At 35.9% G+C, this 20296-nt stretch overlaps 7 protein-coding genes across 8 annotated transcripts; 4 read left to right on the top strand and 3 right to left on the bottom strand.

Annotated features, from left to right (window-relative positions):
- The first annotated feature begins 68 nt into the window (after positions 1 to 68).
- LOC143346075 (uncharacterized) lies at positions 69 to 5646 on the top strand. 2 transcript variants are annotated; one of them, XM_076773827.1, is made up of 6 exons: positions 69 to 211; positions 2040 to 2224; positions 2304 to 2544; positions 3669 to 3845; positions 4459 to 4573; positions 4779 to 5646. In XM_076773827.1, the coding sequence occupies exons 3-6, from the start codon at positions 2481 to 2483 to the stop codon at positions 4891 to 4893; spliced, it is 471 nt and encodes a 156-aa protein (XP_076629942.1). In that variant the 5' UTR covers positions 69 to 211; positions 2040 to 2224; positions 2304 to 2480; the 3' UTR covers positions 4894 to 5646. The 2 variants fall into 2 exon arrangements, with proteins under 2 accessions (XP_076629942.1, XP_076629941.1); XM_076773826.1 differs by having other exon boundaries at positions 2040 to 2544.
- Positions 5647 to 6196: 550 nt separating this feature from the next.
- LOC143347257 (uncharacterized) lies at positions 6197 to 7537 on the top strand. The gene is made up of 2 exons (XM_076776300.1): positions 6197 to 6541; positions 7352 to 7537. The coding sequence occupies exons 1-2, from the start codon at positions 6197 to 6199 to the stop codon at positions 7535 to 7537; spliced, it is 531 nt and encodes a 176-aa protein (XP_076632415.1).
- A 284-nt stretch (positions 7538 to 7821) lies between these two features.
- Positions 7822 to 12125, bottom strand: Su(fu) (suppressor of fused). Its single transcript, XM_076773825.1, has 7 exons — positions 11748 to 12125; positions 10877 to 10969; positions 9444 to 9753; positions 9096 to 9331; positions 8796 to 9017; positions 8512 to 8719; positions 7822 to 8415 (listed from the first exon to the last, which is right to left on the bottom strand). Exons 1-7 carry the CDS (start codon positions 11918 to 11920, stop codon positions 8350 to 8352), a joined length of 1308 nt encoding a protein of 435 aa, XP_076629940.1. The 5' UTR covers positions 11921 to 12125; the 3' UTR covers positions 7822 to 8349.
- Positions 12126 to 12313: 188 nt separating this feature from the next.
- Positions 12314 to 13713, top strand: Amrt (TM2 domain-containing protein 2 amaretto). The gene is made up of 3 exons (XM_076773849.1): positions 12314 to 12668; positions 13079 to 13166; positions 13249 to 13713. The coding sequence occupies exons 1-3, from the start codon at positions 12526 to 12528 to the stop codon at positions 13576 to 13578; spliced, it is 561 nt and encodes a 186-aa protein (XP_076629964.1). The 5' UTR covers positions 12314 to 12525; the 3' UTR covers positions 13579 to 13713.
- A 24-nt stretch (positions 13714 to 13737) lies between these two features.
- Eif2bbeta (eukaryotic translation initiation factor 2B subunit beta) lies at positions 13738 to 15890 on the bottom strand. The gene is made up of 6 exons (XM_076773848.1): positions 15679 to 15890; positions 15528 to 15614; positions 14951 to 15232; positions 14724 to 14880; positions 14266 to 14660; positions 13738 to 13946 (listed from the first exon to the last, which is right to left on the bottom strand). Exons 1-6 carry the CDS (start codon positions 15738 to 15740, stop codon positions 13874 to 13876), a joined length of 1056 nt encoding a protein of 351 aa, XP_076629963.1. The 5' UTR covers positions 15741 to 15890; the 3' UTR covers positions 13738 to 13873.
- Positions 15891 to 16294: 404 nt separating this feature from the next.
- LOC143346729 (protein PBDC1) lies at positions 16295 to 18004 on the top strand. Its single transcript, XM_076775131.1, has 4 exons — positions 16295 to 16656; positions 16934 to 16999; positions 17074 to 17133; positions 17211 to 18004. The coding sequence occupies exons 1-4, from the start codon at positions 16636 to 16638 to the stop codon at positions 17568 to 17570; spliced, it is 507 nt and encodes a 168-aa protein (XP_076631246.1). The 5' UTR covers positions 16295 to 16635; the 3' UTR covers positions 17571 to 18004.
- On the bottom strand, positions 17878 to 20218 carry Hlc (putative ATP-dependent RNA helicase DDX56). Its single transcript, XM_076775130.1, has 6 exons — positions 19972 to 20218; positions 19419 to 19862; positions 19098 to 19357; positions 18826 to 19018; positions 18457 to 18758; positions 17878 to 18398 (listed from the first exon to the last, which is right to left on the bottom strand). Exons 1-6 carry the CDS (start codon positions 20059 to 20061, stop codon positions 18041 to 18043), a joined length of 1647 nt encoding a protein of 548 aa, XP_076631245.1. The 5' UTR covers positions 20062 to 20218; the 3' UTR covers positions 17878 to 18040.
- Positions 20219 to 20296: the final 78 nt, after the last annotated feature.

Below are 20296 nucleotides of genomic sequence, written 5' to 3'. Positions count from 1 at the left end.
AAATACTATCACATCGTGTACCCGCAGTGTCGCTACGACAGAGACGGACGGCCGCTCCGAGGCGACGAGGTGATTGGCCCGCGAGCCGATGCGCATGCGCGACCCGCGGGATTTTGAATACGCTCGCGTTATCTGCCTTCCCACGAACCCGATTTATTCCCTGTCAACACAGTCCACGGTCTACTGTCGTCGGCTGCTCGTTCCTAACAAGGTAACTCACTCAATATTAACCCTTACACGAGTAAATTTTCTTCCAACATAGAGCGTGAGCATCGTTTGGCAGCGTTCGCGAATTTTCATTATATTTGATCATATACTTTGATAGTTATATCGATGAATACGATGAAAAATTTATTAATAATTAATAAAATATACATATGTATTCATTTCACAAACAGTGCTTCACGTGATTTCTTTGACGTAAAGGATAAACGGGAAAGTATTTAATTGTATAAACTCGTCGCTGCATTAACTTAACTTGAACTGTACACGTATGACTATACGCTATCTGGCATGATTTAACTGTACAAAGCATTGATTAATACTAGTGATTAAATAGATTTTTTCCTACTGCTTTTTATGTTTACACGTACGGGAGAATTACGGAACATCGTATTATTTCAGATATTTTATCTTACATTCGTTACTTGTTACTAATTTGCACGCAAATTATATTGGAAAACCGTAGCTTGATCTTTGACCCGCATGCACCGTTCAAATAAAACTGAAGAGGTACGATTTGACTGACTGGTACGCGTTAGGCTCCAACTATTCAAATTTTAACATGCGTACAAACAGCGTAACGAAATTATTGGGGATCAAGCTTATAGCATTAAATTGAATGATTCTATGTACTCGTAACAAGTAATTTATTATTCGTGTCAAACATTTGCGACCGTTTGCGATCATCTTCGAAAGTATTAATATAAGATAAACTGCATTCAAGGCCTCCGCGCACAGTTAAAATTTATTGTATTAATAATAACGAAGATTTTTATTTTGCGTATCGACTTTACACTGTTTCAATATAAAAAACATTCCAGAAACTGTATTTAATATTCTAGAAATCTCGCTTTCGTATACGTTAAGAACATGTGATGAGGGACGATAAAGTGCTCGTATTATTAATCAAATCATAAATTGCATTAAGCGCGGTAAGGATGCGATACCTGAGGGAAGATTAATAATATTGTAACAATCGCTGAAAATATACCGAGTGGTCGTAAGGTTTCCATCTGTTTCAGCGATCAGCAGGAAAATTAAATCGAATTTATTCGTAAAACGATAAAGTTGTATCATCTGTTGTATAATTAAGAGTAGAGTTCAACGCGACGCCAATTAGTACTTCGGGGTTATGCTATCTCCAGCAATTTTTATTCGTTTACGTAAGTTTTCCACGCTCGTAATTATCCTCTGAGAGACATAAAATTTGATAACAAAATAGATTCGTATACAGCAACCCCCAAAAACGATTAAAGAAGGAATCCTTGTATACACAATTTCACACATATTAAAATTTATGAAATTTTAAATTGGAAACAATTTCTAAAATATCATATTCTCTATCATTAGTTTGGCGCTCCATGGTTCTAAGATTATAGGTAGAACGATAGAAATCATGGAAAATAGAGGAACTCATTGGTAGAATGGAACACGAGCATTAAATTTTTGCCTGGCTTCGATCGCCCACGAAACAACGACACGAACTTATCGAACGATCCGATAGATAGGAACATTAAGAATTATCCTGCACTAAAAATCAACTTACGCACCCAAACAAATTGCCAGCCGTCTACAGTCCCGCTCGATCAACGACGACACGCAAAAGCACACATCGGTCCCGTTTCCCAAGCACGAAACCATCGACTTCCCAAAACGGACGCACGCCGTTTCGTAGAAAACGGACACACGTTCGCAAAGTTCCCATGCGACTGTACGCGTTCTAGGTGCCCGCAACTGCGCCCACAATTCGCGTGCACCGCGCTCCCATTATTTTACCGTTCACAGCGCGGAAATCACGCGATTACGAACCGTTCCAGCCCCAGGTTGCACACCCGGGTGGATCCCGACCAGACCAGGCCAAAAGATGACTGAACCGAGGCTACGACGTCGCGGTTAAGCGTTCCTCGACGGTTCCGTTGCGGAGGATCATCGATCAGCGGCCCCCTGATCCTCGGGAAGAAACGACGAATCAACGACGGTGGTATCATCGCCTTGGTAACTGGTTAGCAAAACACTACGTCATCGACGAACGTCGTCGGGGAACAACCGTAGCTTCTGTATGGATTTGTCACTGGTGACAGATGACACGGTTCGATCCGAGTCCCCGAGAACGCCGATCGTTTCAGTCGGCATCGTTTTTTCCCGTCTGACATGAACCCGCTGGAGGAACTCGACTCAGAGCCCCGGGCGTTCGACAGCTGACGGCAGCCAGACGATCGTTTGCATCCTGGGAAAAGCGAGCGCGGATAAGGGAAAAGATGGATGTCAGGTTCGCCTGGATCGTCTCTTACGGGCTGATCGTGCTTCTCGTCGTTTCACAAGGTCAGTTTCTCCGGAGATGGTCTAACCGATTTTTTTCGTACGTTCAAAGAATATTTGGAGCACGATTATTTAAATGAATTTTTCGTAGCTCAGATTTGGAGGAAGATAGATATTTCTCTCGATGGAACTGTATGCTTTTCTTGTGTGTTGGGGTACGATATTTAAAAAATCAATATTTCGGGGGGTATCTCTCACATTTTTGATGAATCGAATTTCGACCCTTGACTGATATTCGCAAAATTGTAGTTAGTGTCGTGGAAGAATGTTGACACCTCAAAGTATACTATTGGAAAGCAAACACATTCTTGTGTAATTATCTTTATTTTATGCAATTGAGACTCTATACTTTTTGAGGCTGAATACTTATTTAAAAATCGTAGTTATATCAAGCAAATCCGTTTTATTTAACGTAAAAAAATATATTTACTGTTATTAAGGAGAATCCTATGCTAGAGAAGGATAAATTCATTGAAAACAATTGTAATATCAGTTTCAATTCTTGACACTCAACATAGAATACGAAAAACGCATCCCACAAAGATACGTTAATATTTTCACAATTTCACCAAGAATTAAGAACCGTATCGAAATCAATATGAGATTGCACGTACACAGAACCGAAAAATGACAGTTATAGAACCGATATTATAAGAATCGTAGCCGAAATCGATATGGGTTAAAACCGATATATCTGTAACAGTTGAAACATTTTTTCGGTTCCCATAACTGTTTTAATTCAGAACCAATAAATATAACAGTTTGGAACGGTTATTTTCGGAACCGTCTTAACCACTGATTGGATATTGCTTAAATGTACCCTCCCACTAAAATTTGTAAAAAAAAAACGAGTAAAAAAATATTGACAAAAATTTGTATTGCATATTTTATCGAACTTCTGGTATTTTAATCTCAGTCGTACGAGGAATAGATGGCAATTTCGAACAACGAATAAAGGCTAAGCAAAAGTGTCAGAATCATATAATGGTCTCTCAAAATAAACAACGTTGGGAATTATCGACCGTTGCTTATTATTCGAATAAAATTTTTCCCGTCACCGCGACACAGTGATCGTCGTAGTTCCGATCGTAACTTATCTCCTTGTTCTTTTGGTTCTTTCGTATCAGGCTGGGCCATTGACTGTTTCAAGTGCGTGTCGATCGACGGCGACAATAAGCCCTGCGACGACCCGTTTCACAATAATGGAAGCCTGGCTTTCTTGGAGTCGCCGTGCATGGGAGGTCGTAAAGGCCGCGACGGTCTCTTCCCGGCGACCGCGTGCATCAAAATAGCGGGCATATACGGTAAAAAGTTCCTCCTTTTGTGATTTTGCGAGTGGCTCCTTAACCCCTTTCGGCGCTGCGTGTTCCCTGAATACACTATGGTTCACTATGCGAGCGCACAATGCGCTTCGTGTCGAAGATCTTAGCACCGAAAGGGTTGAGTAAACCGCTCGAAATAATTAGACACTGCTTTCGCGACGTCTAATATGACTATTGGTACTATTCTGACATCGTGTGACAAATAAGGGCGGATTTACTTTGCAGAGGAGAATTAAATATACGATAGTATATTTTTGAACCTTTTTCTACGCGATTTCTTTTCTATGCACTTATCAGTATTTAAATTTACTTATACAGGCGAGTACTCAAACATTATAGAATATAATGTAAAATGAATAATATATTTTTTTAAATTTCGTAATTTTTAGAGATCAATAATAAGTCATATTTATTTAGGACAGTGATTATAGTTAGTTGATTTAGAATTTTTGCTGCGTATAAACATGACTAAAAAATGAGAAATTTTGGAAATCGATGTTCTTCGCACACTGACAATATTAGTAGAATGGTAACTTGCGGTAGGATAATTATGAGAATGGATGAATTCATTTGTAATTAATGTGTGATTGATTAGACGAGTCTGGAATCTCTTTGACGGTGAGGAGCTGTGCGTTGGACAGCGGGACTTTGACGACCGACTCAGAAATAATAAGAATGTCGCATTGCGGAGGATTCTATTTCGACGACAAGTGAGTTTCGACGGAAGACGTATTCGATTTATTTTCTTACGATCGTTATCGAATATTGTAAAAATCACGCAACCGGAAAAAAAGAACTGAAAATATAGAATAATATTTTTTCGTTCGAAAGATGTCTATGCTTGTGTAAGAACAATTACCGAATTTTTTAATCGGTTCACGCAATTTGTTAATATTATTTAATTATGATTTATAGATACGTTCGAGGTTGCGTTCAATCCTGCAACGATGCAGACGCTTGCAACGGATCCGCGCGACAAGCAGCTTCGTTCGTGCTTTTGATTCTGTCGCTTTTCGCTGAGCTAGTTTGACGGAGATAATCTACATATCACGTATCGATTAAAATCATAGACAATTATTGTATATAAAAAAAAAAAAAAAAAAACGAAGAAAACAACACGTATAATGGACCATTTCGAATTTGAAACTCTAACATGACCAATTAGCTGTGGACCAAAAATAAAAGAAAAATAATATCATTAATAAAACGAACATAGTAATATAAACTATCGAATAATATCCATATCAACATAGAATAATTAAAAAAACGTAAGGTTCAAATGTACGGTATGTCTGGTTGCAATGTATTCGCACAATTATTTATCAAACGATCGAAAATAATAAAAAGTTGTCCGATTCGAAGAGAGGAATATAATAAACTGCAATTCTTTTGAGATTTTAACAACGATAAAATATTAAATACTGAGTTTATTTATAATATTCAACAACCACATAAAATTCTTTATATATTCAATGTGATTGCATTCACACAGTGAAACCAGACATTTTGTACAATCATTTCTTAAGACACAAAATATTTAGAACTACGAACAGGCTCACTATTTGATACTATTAGACAGTTAAAGAAATAGCAACGACAAGAACTGCCATCTTGATTACGAATACGTATACGTCACAAACATAATCATCGACATTTTATTATCGCCCCATGCATCGTTTCTCTTATATTAAAATATTGTAACGATAGAACACGGTACATATTACCGATCTTAGGTATCGCTTCATAAGAGCGAAATATACATTAACGAAAGTGTCGCAGACTGTATACCGAATTGAATAAATTAAATTTTAAGTTTAAATCTTGTTCGTTATTTTAAGTTGTCATTTAAATAGTTAATAGTCTCCTACGCGGAATAACGAGAAAAATCGATTTATGTAAGAAGAAACGCTCCATTAAAAAAAGTATGCAGGTGCATATTGCACCCGCACGGTTGTACTCGAAAGATAAGTTGCATCGTGGAAAGGTAGTCCTCATTAAGCTATACAACTGTTTCGCCTACAAACTTCTCGCACCTTCGTCTAGTACAGAGTCACGTTCCAGTTTTTGAAACCATCTTGAAAAAGACGTACAATTCAGCGACAACTTCGCGTTTTGTTTTAAGTATAAAGGCTGATACTAATAAAAATGAGAAAAACACAAGAACAAAGATCCTCGAATTCGTCCAAAATCACAGTCGACCTCGATGTTGAGCAATGGTTGGGTCGTTGGGACTCTGACACGAGATTCGTTCGCGGCTATGGTGTAAAATATTAGGAAGAAGTTGAAGAGGAAACTATGCTAAAGAGGCAGAGGTTTGGCCAGTGGCTTCAACCATGAAAAATCGCGAGTCGAACGTCTCGCAACGGTTCGTCGATTTCTTTTCGCGAGTCGTCTGCTGGTTGTGGGAAACCCTCGACAAGTTATTGGACATCTTTCTCGATTTCCTGGCGAGGTTAATCGAGCTTACACTAGCGGTGATGAACCTGATTTTCCAGGTGATCTGCTACCTAAGGGACCTCTGCATCGAGGCCATGCAAACGTTCGCAAATGTCTTCCGGGGAATCGTTAACGTCGTTTCGAATATCACCTGCGAAGAGGTCGAGGAATTCGCGACCGCGTGTATCGTCGTTCTCCTTTGGATAGGAGCTATCAAGATCGTCAGGAATTTGTTCAAACGAGTAGGGAATCTTCTATAATTCTATACGAGGCGTTCTACGACGTTAGGCTATACTTTTATATTTATTTTCCACGCTAGAGAAACCTTAAATGAAGTTCTTCGAATGCCATCTACGCCATTTAATTTCATTTAACCATTAACTGAAGTTAATTGAAAAACTTTAGCAACGCTGAAAAAAATGCGTTTACTTCTACTCCGGTTGAAATTGAATTTTTTAAATCACGTTTGCGTTTTATTAAAATTATGTGATATTGAGAAATTGCGATTGAACCGGACAAACAGCACGCTTTGATTTTTAGAAGCAAGACATACAACGAAATGACGTGGGTTTAAAAGCTTTCGTGATGTGCTGAAAACAATAACGTTTGTTCCTGCGCACAATGGAAGACTGCGGCACAAAAACCAGGTAATCACAACATTCACGAATCTTAATTAATATTCCGATTGTATCTCTTTTTAAAATTAGCAACTCGTTGCATAAATAAATTTGAATTGTTTGTAAATTAAATTACATTATCAAATTTTGTATGTCGCGTGTTATCTGGTTTTTGGCCCGACAGAGAAAGACTCTCTGAAAAATCTAGAATTCAATTTCCGTTCGTTTTTGTATAAATAATCACATTCTAGGTATTATTATTGGTATAAACGTACCTTGACACTTTAGATTGCGTTCTTGTACCATCGAGTCTTGTTTGTTCATCTCCAATTTTCACCACTTCACTTTAATCATCTGCTTTCCGTCGCGATAATTTGAACACAGACAGAACAATTAGTCTCTCGACAGTTTCAATGTTACGCCAATATCTTCCAGAGCCCTGGAATCAACATGTTCCGTCTCTTTGGCCAACGACGCGCGACGAACGTAAATAATAACAATAATCTAGCAGCTGTGAAACTCGGACAGCGTGTTTGTCCCATAAGAAAAAGGACAAAGAGAAGGAATAATCGGCGTAACGTGAAACGTCGTCCACAGGCCGATCTCACGGAAGAAGAATAGATGTGCTAAAATAAAATAGAAGAGGGGATGTAAGAAAAAACAAATTGAACGCATTAATTTTTCACGCGAACATAAAATACACAGTACAGGATTGACAACAGTCGCTTAAAAATCCATATCGAAGATATCGAAAAGCTCGAATCTATCGAAACTATCGACAAACCAGTAAAATTGCATTTCTTCATCGACAAACTTTAAAAAAAAGACTCTTTTATTCCGCAGATTTAGCGGTCGAGACATTTAGAAAACGAGAATGATCGGGCATGTAACTTGTAAGAAATCCGTGGAAAATAAACTGCTGTATTTTCTTATAAATATTATACTTTACATTTTACTTTATTACACGTTCTTTTTATAAAAATTGGTACAAGGCTCTGACGAAAATAATGCCAGAATTTTAGGTTTATCTATTTACAAAAATGTTCATTAGTCGTAACAATGTGTAAACTCGTATATCAAATACAATTACACCTTTTTAACTTGCATTCTATTATGTACACAATTAAATAGAAATTGTTAACAGGCATCAATCTGTAAAAGGGAGGCGTAGAAATCTTTACTTGCCAAAATAGAGAATATATTTTCTAGGTCGCTCGAAATATATTAAATATAATTGGCCTTCTCTTTTACACGTTAAAATGCGAAGTCTTATAGTTCCGTTGTTCGCGCGATAATCGCACTTGCGCGTTGAAATTATAAATAAGTTCTTTGAAACCCACATTTTAATAAAATTAGATAATACTTTGTTTATGTTAATTTATATTCTAACGCGTTTAAAGGTACTAAAATGTGAATCGTTTTTTGATATTTACTCAGTCATTTACTACGGTAATAACCAGTTTATGTTCAGGCCACGAAAATGTCTTTGGCAATTGAACCTGCAGAATGTTTAAAAATCAAAAGTAGTATAACCTATAAAATTTTTTAATCATAAAAGTAGTATAACCTATAAAATTACTTCCAATATTATTTACCTGATTCGTCGAATTCAAAATTTGAAACTCTTGGGCCATTTTCTCAGACAAATCTTCTGGAAGTAACACTTGCAACCATGGTCCTTGAACTACATACGGTTTTTCTCTAGAAACTAGAGTACCAGTAACTGATGGTGCAACTATAGTAACAGCTGTATTGGATAATATAGATTTGAACGTAAAATGCCTCCCATGCATAACACGGCCCCTGCAAAATCGGTCGTATTTTTATTGTTTGACTAGCAATCTATTACACAATAGTAATATATTACAAGGATATATACTTTATTGCTAATGGTAATAAAGATCCAGCTTCAAGATTAAACGTTAAATGAAGTCCTGGTAAGATTTTAATAAAACTTTCATGCGATAAATTTAGCTCTAATTCACAAGGAGATAATCTTTCTGACTTTATAACGGGTTTTATATCCTCGTCTTCTTCGTCCGATTCGTTTCTTTTTTCTCTGTATTTTTCTGTACTCCTATCATTGTTCACCTGAACCCACCTATAAAATAATTCATAAATATAACGTTTATTCCTAGGATTAGTTAAATTTACTACAGACCTAATCTAAGATACAGACCAACACTTTGCAGATACACCACTCAAGTTAGAACCTTCTTTTTCTATCCCAATTTGTATTTTTTCTGCTATGGAGGGGTCATCCTCCATAATAGAATGTATCCGTCTCATATTTGTTACCAGCCATGGTCCACAACCACGGCTGGTCTTTAATAAACTTACAAGACCTAAACCATTCCAATGTTGTGCAGCTTGCAATTCTTCAGAAGTGACTCCTACAATTTGAACAAATGAAACCTGTAACATTACGCATCAGCAGTCAGAAACATAATATTCAGCATACATATAATCTCATTGTAAATTAAAATCAAATTACTCTGAATAATATTAAATAAAGTAGTTAACTTACATCACCATGGGGTGTACATATAGATGTTGGTAATTGTGGATCCTTGCCCATTAAAATTTGTGTGATACGACCATTTCCATTATCCAATGGAGCATGCCATGAGACATGATCACCAGGCAACAACATGTTCCCAGAATTAAAAACATATTTTGCTAATTGCTGCATTACGTTTGCAGGCCAAGTAGGAGGGCTCATCTCATTTCTTTCTCTAACTAATCTGAAGGTCAACTCAAATCCAAAACCACTTGGACGACCAGGACCACTTTTTGGATGTATCCTTCCATCTCCGTGTAAATCCGATAAACCCAAACTTTAATCAAGAAATATTACTGCTGTTCAATACCCGAAGCAAACGGAAATAGCTAAAGCAAAAGTGTGCAGAACTTATGAACCTTGAACATCGTGGAATTGGCGGAACAAATATAATTCTAGACTTGATCCAGGAAAAATAGAATAGGTTTAGTCAATGGCGGGACATATTTAGATAGGACAGACGGAAAAGGGGAAGTCCCGCGAGTCTATTTCCGACGCCGTCGCATTTTAAACAGCTTTATCTTCCTGTACCCTACACTTTCTATATATAGAGAAAGAGGGAACTATTGGAACAGCTGCTGCAGACCGAAGAAGGAAGGGTCACGTATCAAGAAAAAAAAAAAAGGAACACCCTTTCGCGGTAGACCATTCGTCATTCGGCGCCTAAGTTTTAATAAGGAATTCCTGAAACGAGGATTCATTTGTCTTTCGACAACGTGAGTCAGCGCGACGACCTTCGAAAGTTTCGGTAAGAATAAAACTTCAACTCTCTTCATAAATCACGCGTATTAAAAATTATTTTAATACGTTGTAGCCACAAAGTAAATAGAAAATAAGAACTTTTCTTTATTCAAGCATAGATTATAATTTGTAACGTTGATGCGTTTAAAATGTTTCTTCTTGTTTTATCATATTATACTTGTATGATAAATGAAATTTCCTAATGACAGAAATGGGCACGGTATGCACGTGTCATCAAGAGTGTGTCGGAAAAATAACACACACCGCATCAAAGGCAAACTCCAACTGCTCAACAGGGTGACACTAACGAATACCCGACTTCCCGTTTTTTTTTTTCGTTTGGATTCTTCCCTGTTTTTTTATGGAAGAAAAGAAAGGAAAAAAACATGACCTATCTTTCTCGAACGAACGACACACAAGGAACGTCGTTTCGAAAAATGAACACGACACAAAGGAAATTGCGAATTATTTAACAAAAATGTGTATTACTACATTAAAATTTTAATATAAAATGAATTACGCATCATTTTGCACAATACGAAATAAATAGTATTCGTTTCGAACTTATTTATAAACGAATATGTCATGGAACAGTGGAATAAAAACAAAATAGGTGGATAAACAAATTTTAATTATAAAAAATTAACAATGGAACTTACCTGATGTAATGCCAATGTGGCGGTATGCCCAATTCGGGACAGCCAGGATTTTCGTACATGCTTATGTAGTCGAGAGGATCGGGACCCCCCAACCTAGGCAAAAGATGCACAGAAAATCTCTGTTATTCGGTTTTACATCCGGTTAAACGTATGTTCGACTAAGGGTGACTAAATATAAGCCATCTTCCCTGCCTGTGGAAGGAGTTTTGTACTAAAACTCGGTACGAACTACCTTTCTAAGTATTTGCAGTTTCTCCGATTTTTCATAGATCAAAAAAGTGCGGTAATCAACGAGAGAAACAGAATTAATAACATATGTCATTACGATGCACTTAAACGAATAATGTAAATTTCAATTTCAGGATACACGTGTTTCATGACATCCGAAATTTTGTAAATAAAAAATATATGAATATATGAACAATGGAATAATTTCTTAGAGTACACCCTACTTACGACGAAACAATACTTTCATTTATAAATAGAACTATGCAAATTTAAATATTTAAGTAGACAGAAAAATTACGAAAAGAAAAGAAAACTTTATAAATTCGTTTTTACGCAAAAACTGCGAAAATTAAACAATTTTAGTAAGTAATTGTCTAAATGAGAAATACATAAAACTTAATGATTATTTTTTAATTTTAAGAAATATAAAGAACGACTGTGCCTTCAATTTATCATGATGCAAGAGAAATATATGTACGTACTACGTCGTTAATAGTGTTGATAAAAGTGTAGTACAATCGTCGATTGTCTAGCAATGTGTTACAAATGTCAAGCGTGGAATTCCATTGGGATCTAATGTATTTCAATGATTGAAAATCGCTTTTCGTCGTCGCGTTAAACGAGGAATAGACAGAATTCTTACCAGTATTTCACGACAGCGGTGACAGTGAGAGGATTACTTTGGTCGGGATATATCTCTTTACAAAGGCTGTGCAGAGCGTCAAGGCCCAGGGCCTGAGCCGTCGGTGGCTGGGTCGGTTGTCCCGGTGGAAAACTTCGACAAAATTCTTCTCTTTCTCGCATATTTCCGTACATATATACAGATTTTCACCCACGAATCGTACCGCTCCAAAGATATTACGCGTACGCGACGCACAATCGCTTTGTTTACGGTCGCACAACCACTACTTCGCACCTTCCACCGAGCACGGAAAAACACGTCCCCGATCCACGACAAAACAAAATTTCTTTGGGAGCGGACGACCGAATGATTCCGAAATCACAGCGCGTCTCTGAAATCAGTCGAGAGAAGGAGAGAAAATGCTTCGTGACTGGATCATTCCGCACGAAACGAGCTACTATTGGCTCGTTCCCCCGACGACAATGACTCGTGCCCCGCGAAGAAGAATCCTTAAGTTCGGCTACCCCTTCTCCTTCACAATAGTTTCACCTCTAAATCAAACTCTAATTTCTTTTTTCCTCTTTGGCACAATATAAATAATAATTAATGATTAACTTATTTCTCCTATCGCATTTACGAATCCCTGTGTTCCGAAAATCTCCAACCAATCAAGAAGCTACTTTACGCAAAGTGCATTCTAGACTTGCACATAACGCATTGTTGGAAATGCACTTTGTTAGCGCGTTTTTTATGAGCTCGGTCGTATAGTTGTGAATTTAAACATGTCAAACTCAGCAAGATGAGGTTACGATATTCGGTATCGGTTCTCATTTGCTTTTTGTGGGATTTGCAAATAAGTTCGGGAATCGCGCCAACAAACAAAACCACGGATTTTCAACAGGAGTATAGACCCGAGGGTCCATTGGTTCTGTGCAAATTTCTGTAAGTAGTCAAGTAATCTGACGCTTTGGTGTCAGACATTTGGGTATATTCCTAGCAAACGGCCCGTTCACCGATCGGGGTGAGTTTACGTCATTCGATTCGTCTAATTCAGTACATTATTAGTATGCATTTCATTATCTGCGGAAATTTGTTATTTTTTTATAAACTTGTCGTAAAGTTACAGTAAAAAAGTAAGGTTAAGTACATTTTTTGACAGGTTCACAGGAAGAATATAAAAAAATAACGAATTATAGTTAATTATAGTTTCAGTACATATCAATAATGTACTGAATTAGACGAATCGAATGACGTAAACTCATCCCGATCGGTGAACGGGCCGTTTGCTAGGAATGTTCCGACATTTGTTTACCTTTAACGATTATTATTTTTGATTAAATAATTTATCGCAGGCCAAAGGAATTTATAGAATGCCTAGAGCCGTTTGATCATAAGGGTAATAAAACTGCCAAAGACGAAACTGGATATGGTTGTGTAAAGGTAGCATTGCATTCATAAATATACACGTGAAACGTGTAAAAATATATATTGAATACCGATTTTTTAGTCATTTTCTGTTTAGTTTGGAGGTTCTTGGTATGAAAAAGTTGAAAAGACCAAAGTATCCTGTACAGTATTACCAGATATCGAGTGTTATGGACCCAGAACATTTGATCGCAAAGGAGTTCCCTGCATAAAGTACAGTGATCATTATTTTGTTAGTACTTTACTATACAGCATATTGTTAGGTTTCCTAGGTATGGATCGGTTTTGTTTAGGGCAATTACATACTGCAATAGGTAAATTATTCACATTAGGTGGAATAGGAGTATGGTGGGTGGTTGATGTAATATTATTGGTAACAGATTCTATGCACCCTGAGGATGGTAGCAATTGGAATCCCTACGTATAGTACACCTAATACTAATTTAAAATATATCTCCAAAATGTGAAAAGACCATATTTGTGTACTTTTTTTATATTAATATTCAATAATTTTGAACCCACAAGAATATCAAAATGTGTTTTGTAAATTGTATTACTTGTATATATCTTGATATGTAAATAAATATTTCTGTTAATAAAAAACTTTATTATTCGGTATTAATAAAGTTGTTTATAGAAAAATTATTTAGAAAGCATAGATATTTGGTTAATTATTTAAGAGTGTTAGAGTATAAATATACAAATATAAATATGTTTATCTTTTATAATTCATAATCATCCGGATGGTACAATTCACTGAGTAATCTATAAACATATGATGGGGCGTTTCCACCTCTGAAATAAAAACATATGATTAATGTATAGCAATAGGTAATACAGTAGTGCCGACTTAAGTGTCCGCGGTCGATTAAGTGGACATGGTTATTTCTCAGAATTCAACGGATATAAAGAAAGAGGATAAGTGCGAGTGAGATGCAATAGCTGGCACCCGAAACCATATATACAATGTATCGATAACGACCGGCGTCATGTTACGCTCGACACGCTCGATGTTCGAAGCCGCTTGGCTTCCAAAAATTGGCGAGAATAACCGCGGACACTTAAGTGGGCACTACTATATAATGAATAAAACTGTTAATTTCATTAATCTTACGTATTTGTTATAAATAATGTAACCAGTTCTGGTGGTACATAATCAAAAACTGGATTATATACGTGAATCCTTTCTAACAAGGGTGCATTGGCACTGTTAATTACACCTTGGAATGGTGAAGCATGTTTATTAAAACCATCCTGTTCGTGTGAACAAAGGTAAAGGGAAGAAAGTTTATAAAGTGGCAATAACACCATTACTGGAACAGAGTAATGTTTTGCAGCTTGGGCAACTATATGCGCACCCGAGATTGCTCTTAACCCTCCATTTGCCATAACAGTGTGTGTGCCAATTATTACTTTATTCACGCGCGACATCATTGCAAAAATTGCTACATCCGATATTAAAGTCGTTTTAATCTTTGCCTTTGCAAGGTTCACTGCCATTTCATGACCCTATAACCAGCAAACCTTACTTAACTACATATATAACAAATAAAATATTTGTTTTATACATACACTTAAAGAAGGTCCACCTTCGGCTACTATAACTTCAAATGCTCTTGTTGCAGCAGCTCTCTTGAAAAATTCTTCTACTAACTTTGATTTACCAAATGTCATAATAATTTCATTAGAATGAATATGTTCGGAAGCTTGTTGTGTAATATTTTCTGCACTGAAAAAATATATATTTTTGTAATAAATATGCATTCTAGAAATGATTTTTACTGATCATTGTGACTAACCAAGTCTCCAATTCAACCTCAAACTCATTAATATGCTCTATCAGAGCTTCTTTCAAAGAAGGTACACAAATGTTAAAATCAATTTGTTGATCCCCTTCAGCAGTAAGAATTTTATGTAATGATTCTTGTGGATCTGTTTCTTCAGTTTTATTTTGTAATTCTGAAGTATATTCCTCCCGAATTATTTTTAATATCCTTCTTACCATGTTTCCAACAGAGAATTCAAGAGGAATAGCTTCTACTAAATGTTTTCCATTTTCTTTCATTACACTTATGAGAGTCCTTTTAAAATAAAAGTGTGTAATTAAAATAATGTACCTTACTTTGTAGTTTATATTAAAATGATTTACTATTAGTTGACATTACATAGTCCTAAGGAAACACGAATGAATCAAAACAATGTTATTGCACCTATATAAACATATTTTTCATACATTTCTTAAATTTCATGATATATCTAAGGCCATAACTGTGCTGACAGATTTGCACTCCACTGTAATAAAAATTGATATTTTTTAATTCAGTGTTTCTTAGGATTATGTGAAAACACACATATTAAAAGAAATGCAATTCGTACTGAGCAGTGGTCCACTCCGTATTATTTATAATTTCTTTTAAAACCGACATAGTAGCCGCCACGATATTGTCTGTACCTGTAATGTCACTAAAAACACAAAATATTGTAACACTTTATTTCATTTTCAGGTTAGACAAACTTATCTTCTCACCCATAATGAATATCGCCTATCAATTTTAATACGCTTTCGTTGACGTCGTTCGTGCCAACCATATTTGTTCAAATTTATCACAGATCCGTTCTTTTTCAAATCTGCTTTAAAAAATGATGAAAAAGATAGAATTTATTTTATCGATACCATCGAGATTGTAGGCGATCGTACTGATCGTAGACTACGATCGTAGAAGCCGCTGCTATGAACAGAGATGCCAGATTCAGCACCCGGTGCCCTACTCACACATACCAGATCACGCGTACGTGAGCTCGTAGAGTTTCGGAAAGTCGACAAAGGTAAACTGACACATACTCTCTTTCTCAATTCTCCGAAGCTATCCGAAGTAATTTCGAACCGCCTCGTGGGAGTCGAGAGAGTCGCCCAAGTTGCAAGGAATAGTTCGTTATTTTTAACGATAGATGGCGCTTATTTTTCGACCTCAGGACCTCTGGTGCTAAAACGCCCAAGCTTGTCGAGAAATCCATCTAGCGTGGACGATAGCAACTATTCCACGACAAACTTGGGCGTTTTAGCACCAGAGGGTTTGAGGTCGAAAAATAAGCGCCATCTATCGTTGAAAATAACGAACTATTCCTTGCAACTTGGGCGGCTCTCTCGACTCCCATGAGGCGGTTCAAAATTACTTCGGGTAGCTTCGGAGAATTGAGAAAGAGAGTATGTGTCAGTTTACCTTTGTCGACTTTTTGAAACTCTACGAACTTACGTATGTGTGATCTGGCATAGTATGAGTAGTGTACCCGGTGCTGAATCTTGCATCTCTGTTCTGAACTGTTTGCATTATCACTTTCCTCTGTTGCGCCACACGTGTATTCGGCTGCGTGACATGTGTATTGTACATTCGATCCTCGATCTTCAAAGTATAACATTATTATAAACATCGCGGCAAATATTTGATAATTTTCGGATACCAACTTGTTTCTAGATACCACAGAAATGGCGTTCATTGGAGATGTTGTGAGTACAATGAAGTTGTATTAATTTCACAAATTTTTTCGTACGAAAGTCTCTTAACCTACCATATATTCTTTCTTTCAATGTTTATCTTAAATTTGATTAAAATCATATTGAAACTCGTTTAATACGGATATTGTATTACTAGGTGTTCAAAACATAGTTATATTGTAACTCTATCTTTATAATATATTTACATTTTTGTGTTTAAATGTGCTTCTATATTTTATTTTGATTGAAGCACGTCTATTGACTAAAAGTAATTTGTCACAATTTTAAGACTGCAGATCAATTGTTAGCTGGATCCGATGTATTGTCTAGACCTGCAGAAGAGTTTAACAATGATGTAAGTTATAATTTAAAAAAATTGAACAATTGAATTACCTTAAGTAATAAAAATATATTTGAATGTTCTTTTAGCCTTCTGTAGAAGCCATGTGGGCAATGAAAGCAATGGAGCATGCAGAAGTTTATTTTAATGTAAAGATAATTTCAAAATATTTGTTTAGATACAAAAACAAGCAAGGATATAAATATTAAATACTTTTCTATTATAGATTTTATGTTCTGTTGATCCTAAGTTTTTGAAACTCACCCCTCATGATGAACAAATATACAAAACCTTTAGAGATGTATTCCCTGACTTAAAAGTGAATAAAATAAATGAAGATGAATTGAAGTCACCAGAGGGAAAGATAAAGTGGAGACCATTTTGTGAGCAGTTTAAAGGGCTTGTAGAAGATTACAGTTTTGGTACATTATTGAGAGCAGATTGTGACGGAGATTACTCAGAAGAGAACAGTATACTCACAATTAGAATACAATTTTATGCCATTGAACTTGCCAGGAATAGAGAAGGTTTTAATGATGGTATTAGAAAAAAATACAAGCCAAAGGGAATTACAGAAAAATCGTAGGTTAGAAGTATAATATTCTGATATTACAGTAGTGCCCACTTAAGTGACCACGCTCGGAACCGGCCGCGGTCATTTATGTAGGCATGGTTACTTCTCAGAATTCAACAGAGATACGGAAAGAGGATAAATGCGAGTGAGATACAATAGCTGACACCCGGAATCATATATACAATGTATCGATAACGACCGGTGTCAAGTTACGCTCGACACGCTCGATGTTCGAAATCGCTTGGCTTGTACGAATTGGTGGGGATAACCGCGGACAATTAAGTGGGCAAAAATGCGGTCACTTATGTGGGCACTGCTGTACATGTTAAAAAATACTTGAATAGTATGTAATTTTTCATCTACAATTTTGTACAATCTGAATGTATGAGGTCTTATGAAGTTATACATTATAACAGAATGTTATTTATACCGAACAAAGGCAGAAAATAAACAAAGTTAAAGAAAATATGTTTATGTACAATTTATTTTCGTATGTGTAAACTAACTAGCGGATTCGATGCGCGTGCTTGATACTTTAATTGCGTAGCAGTAGATCTGGATGTAGCAGCACCTCTGTTGAAATTCTTTTTCTTTTTACCAACACCGACAAGTCTTTTCAAAGTGGGTGGAATTATATATTCAGGCACATCTTTCAGGTGTGGTTGTAATTTTACAGTATGAAGTGCTTTGTCTTGTCTTAACGATTGTAAATCTCTCGGATTGTCTTCAAAATAGCTTTTCAATTTCTCACAAGTCAATACCTCTTGTTTTATTTCTTTTAAACGCGCTTCGCGAACGGCTATTCTTGTCACTGCTTTCCAGGCATCTTTTGCTCGATATCTGAAAATAAACTAAGCGTCAGAATTAATTTCGAACACAACGTTAAAGTTTTACATACCGAAAACCTTCGACTTCTTCTAATTTGAATTGGTATGTTTTAAACAATGTATCACGACTGTAGCAATGTTTTAATTCTTCCTCAACATTTTCAAGCAGAGGTCTTTCTTTTATTGCTATGAAACTCAGTGCTGTTCCTTGGTTCTTGCCGCGTGCAGTGCGTCCAGCTCTATGAATATACGAGTTTACATCCAGAGGAAAATCAAAATTGATCACATTAGAAACAAATTGAAAATCTATGCCACGCGCTACACCAGATTCTTTGTCCTTCCTCCGTTTTCCTTTAACTTTTATCATATGAGGCTGTAATTAATAATACAAATTACAAATTTCGATTAACGTTTACATAATTAATAAATTTGATATTTACTTCTTCTAATGATTTCTCGTCCGATGCTATTATGATGTCATATGTACCAGAATTAAATTGATTGACTGCTCTACATCTTGAAGCTGCTGGTAATTCAGAATTTAAAACACAGGTAGGTATACCAAATTGTTCTAAAAATAACTTTAATTTATAACATCGATCCACTGTATTTACAAAAATAATAGTTTTTCCCCTGTAAAGAAAAAAATTAATAAATTAAATTTTACATTATTGTAAAACCATTATATTAATTTTGATACAAATACAATTACCTAATTAAAGTCAATTTTAATAGAGCATACAAAATAGCAGCCTTATCATTTTCTTCTGCAGCAAGGCTGTAGTGTGATAATTGAGACAGCGGAGCTAATGGAGGTTCCTCTAATTTTAAAATTGCTGGATTATGAAGTACCATTTTTTTAAGGGTCACAACATCTTCTGACAAAGTTGCAGAAGCTAAAGCTGCTTGGTATACAGTTGGCATATAACGCAACAGAGCTTTTATTTCATCCTCATATCCAAATGAAAATACCTATAATATAAAAATAATATTGTTATGTGTAAATTCCACGTATTAAATTAAAACCACATACCAAGTCAGCTTCATCAATTATTAATGTTTCAAGGGAATTTTTCAACTTCATGTTATTAGCTTTTAAATGTTGTAATAATCTGCCTGGAGTACCAATAACAATATCAGGTTTCTCTGTCAACAATGGTTTCTGTGCACTCAGATCTATTTGTGGACTGACGTCAACAACTTTTACTTCTCTGCTGCATTTTATTGTTAAGCTAACTACTACTTCGTGTATCTGTTTGCATAGCTCTTTGCTTGGAGCTACAATCAGACCTTTAATTTCTTGCTTCTGTTGCATTCGTTTTTTCAACAGAATTTTTTGAATCAGTGGTATAGCAAACGCAGCTGTTTTACCGGACCCTGTACGGGCTCTAATTAAAATGTCTTTCCCTTCTAACAACAATGGTATTGCTTTCTCTTGTATCAATGTAGGCTCTAACCAACCTAATTTTGCAACAGCCTAAAATATTGTAATTTGATATAAAGATAAACACTGGATTTCGTACGAATAGACACGTTCACTTTACAATATAACCTCTACTTTAAAACGGATATATTTATTCCTATACCTTTAATATTCTGTCGTCTAATTCTAACTCGTGGAAATTCATTGGCTTTGATTCACTTTCATCGTCTACTTCCATTTCATTCGACGACATATTAAAAATATATCAACGAAACCTAACAGCACGTGTTTATCTGTCAGCTAAGATCGACTTGTGCATTCGATTACAGCGCCAAAACTACTTCTCGAATACGACAGTGACTTAAATATTCAATTAACATAATTCGAATGTACGCGAGTATTTGAATACATTGTACACTGATTTCTAAAGAACACGTAACATACACGTTTTGCATAAGATATTTATTTATCAGTAGATCAAATTAACT

Source organism: Colletes latitarsis, chromosome 10 (genome assembly GCF_051014445.1).
Source record: "Colletes latitarsis isolate SP2378_abdomen chromosome 10, iyColLati1, whole genome shotgun sequence".
NCBI classification, from domain to species: domain Eukaryota; kingdom Metazoa; phylum Arthropoda; class Insecta; order Hymenoptera; family Colletidae; genus Colletes; species Colletes latitarsis.
Note: the sequence above shows the minus strand (reverse complement) of the source record. Positions and strands in the feature narration are given on the sequence as shown.

Excerpts from the sequence above, each read along its gene's own strand:
- Eif2bbeta (XM_076773848.1), bottom strand. The coding sequence starts at position 15,740 with ATGGTTGGCACGAACGACGTCAACGAAAGCGTATTAAAATTGATAGGC. Across the intron at positions 14,881-14,950 it reads GAGGTTGAATTGGAGACTTG|TGCAGAAAATATTACACAAC; the intron begins GTTAGTCACAAT and ends ATATTTTTTCAG. Across the intron at positions 14,661-14,723 it reads AAGGTGGACCTTCTTTAAGT|GGTCATGAAATGGCAGTGAA; the intron begins GTATGTATAAAA and ends TGCTGGTTATAG.
- Hlc (XM_076775130.1), bottom strand. The coding sequence starts at position 20,061 with ATGTCGTCGAATGAAATGGAAGTAGACGATGAAAGTGAATCAAAGCCA. Across the intron at positions 19,358-19,418 it reads TAATTGATGAAGCTGACTTG|GTATTTTCATTTGGATATGA; the intron begins GTATGTGGTTTT and ends TTTATATTATAG. Across the intron at positions 18,759-18,825 it reads ACGAGAAATCATTAGAAGAA|CCTCATATGATAAAAGTTAA; the intron begins GTAAATATCAAA and ends TATTAATTACAG.
- LOC143346075 (XM_076773827.1), top strand. The coding sequence starts at position 2,481 with ATGGATGTCAGGTTCGCCTGGATCGTCTCTTACGGGCTGATCGTGCTT. Across the intron at positions 3,846-4,458 it reads CAAAATAGCGGGCATATACG|ACGAGTCTGGAATCTCTTTG; the intron begins GTAAAAAGTTCC and ends GTGATTGATTAG. Across the intron at positions 4,574-4,778 it reads GGATTCTATTTCGACGACAA|ATACGTTCGAGGTTGCGTTC; the intron begins GTGAGTTTCGAC and ends TATGATTTATAG.
- Amrt (XM_076773849.1), top strand. The coding sequence starts at position 12,526 with ATGAGGTTACGATATTCGGTATCGGTTCTCATTTGCTTTTTGTGGGAT. Across the intron at positions 12,669-13,078 it reads TTGGTTCTGTGCAAATTTCT|GCCAAAGGAATTTATAGAAT; the intron begins GTAAGTAGTCAA and ends AATTTATCGCAG. Across the intron at positions 13,167-13,248 it reads CTGGATATGGTTGTGTAAAG|TTTGGAGGTTCTTGGTATGA; the intron begins GTAGCATTGCAT and ends TTTTCTGTTTAG.
- LOC143347257 (XM_076776300.1), top strand. The coding sequence starts at position 6,197 with ATGAAAAATCGCGAGTCGAACGTCTCGCAACGGTTCGTCGATTTCTTT. Across the intron at positions 6,542-7,351 it reads TCAGGAATTTGTTCAAACGA|AGCCCTGGAATCAACATGTT; the intron begins GTAGGGAATCTT and ends AATATCTTCCAG.
- LOC143346729 (XM_076775131.1), top strand. The coding sequence starts at position 16,636 with ATGGCGTTCATTGGAGATGTT. Across the intron at positions 17,000-17,073 it reads CAGAAGAGTTTAACAATGAT|CCTTCTGTAGAAGCCATGTG; the intron begins GTAAGTTATAAT and ends ATGTTCTTTTAG. Across the intron at positions 17,134-17,210 it reads ATGCAGAAGTTTATTTTAAT|ATTTTATGTTCTGTTGATCC; the intron begins GTAAAGATAATT and ends TTTCTATTATAG.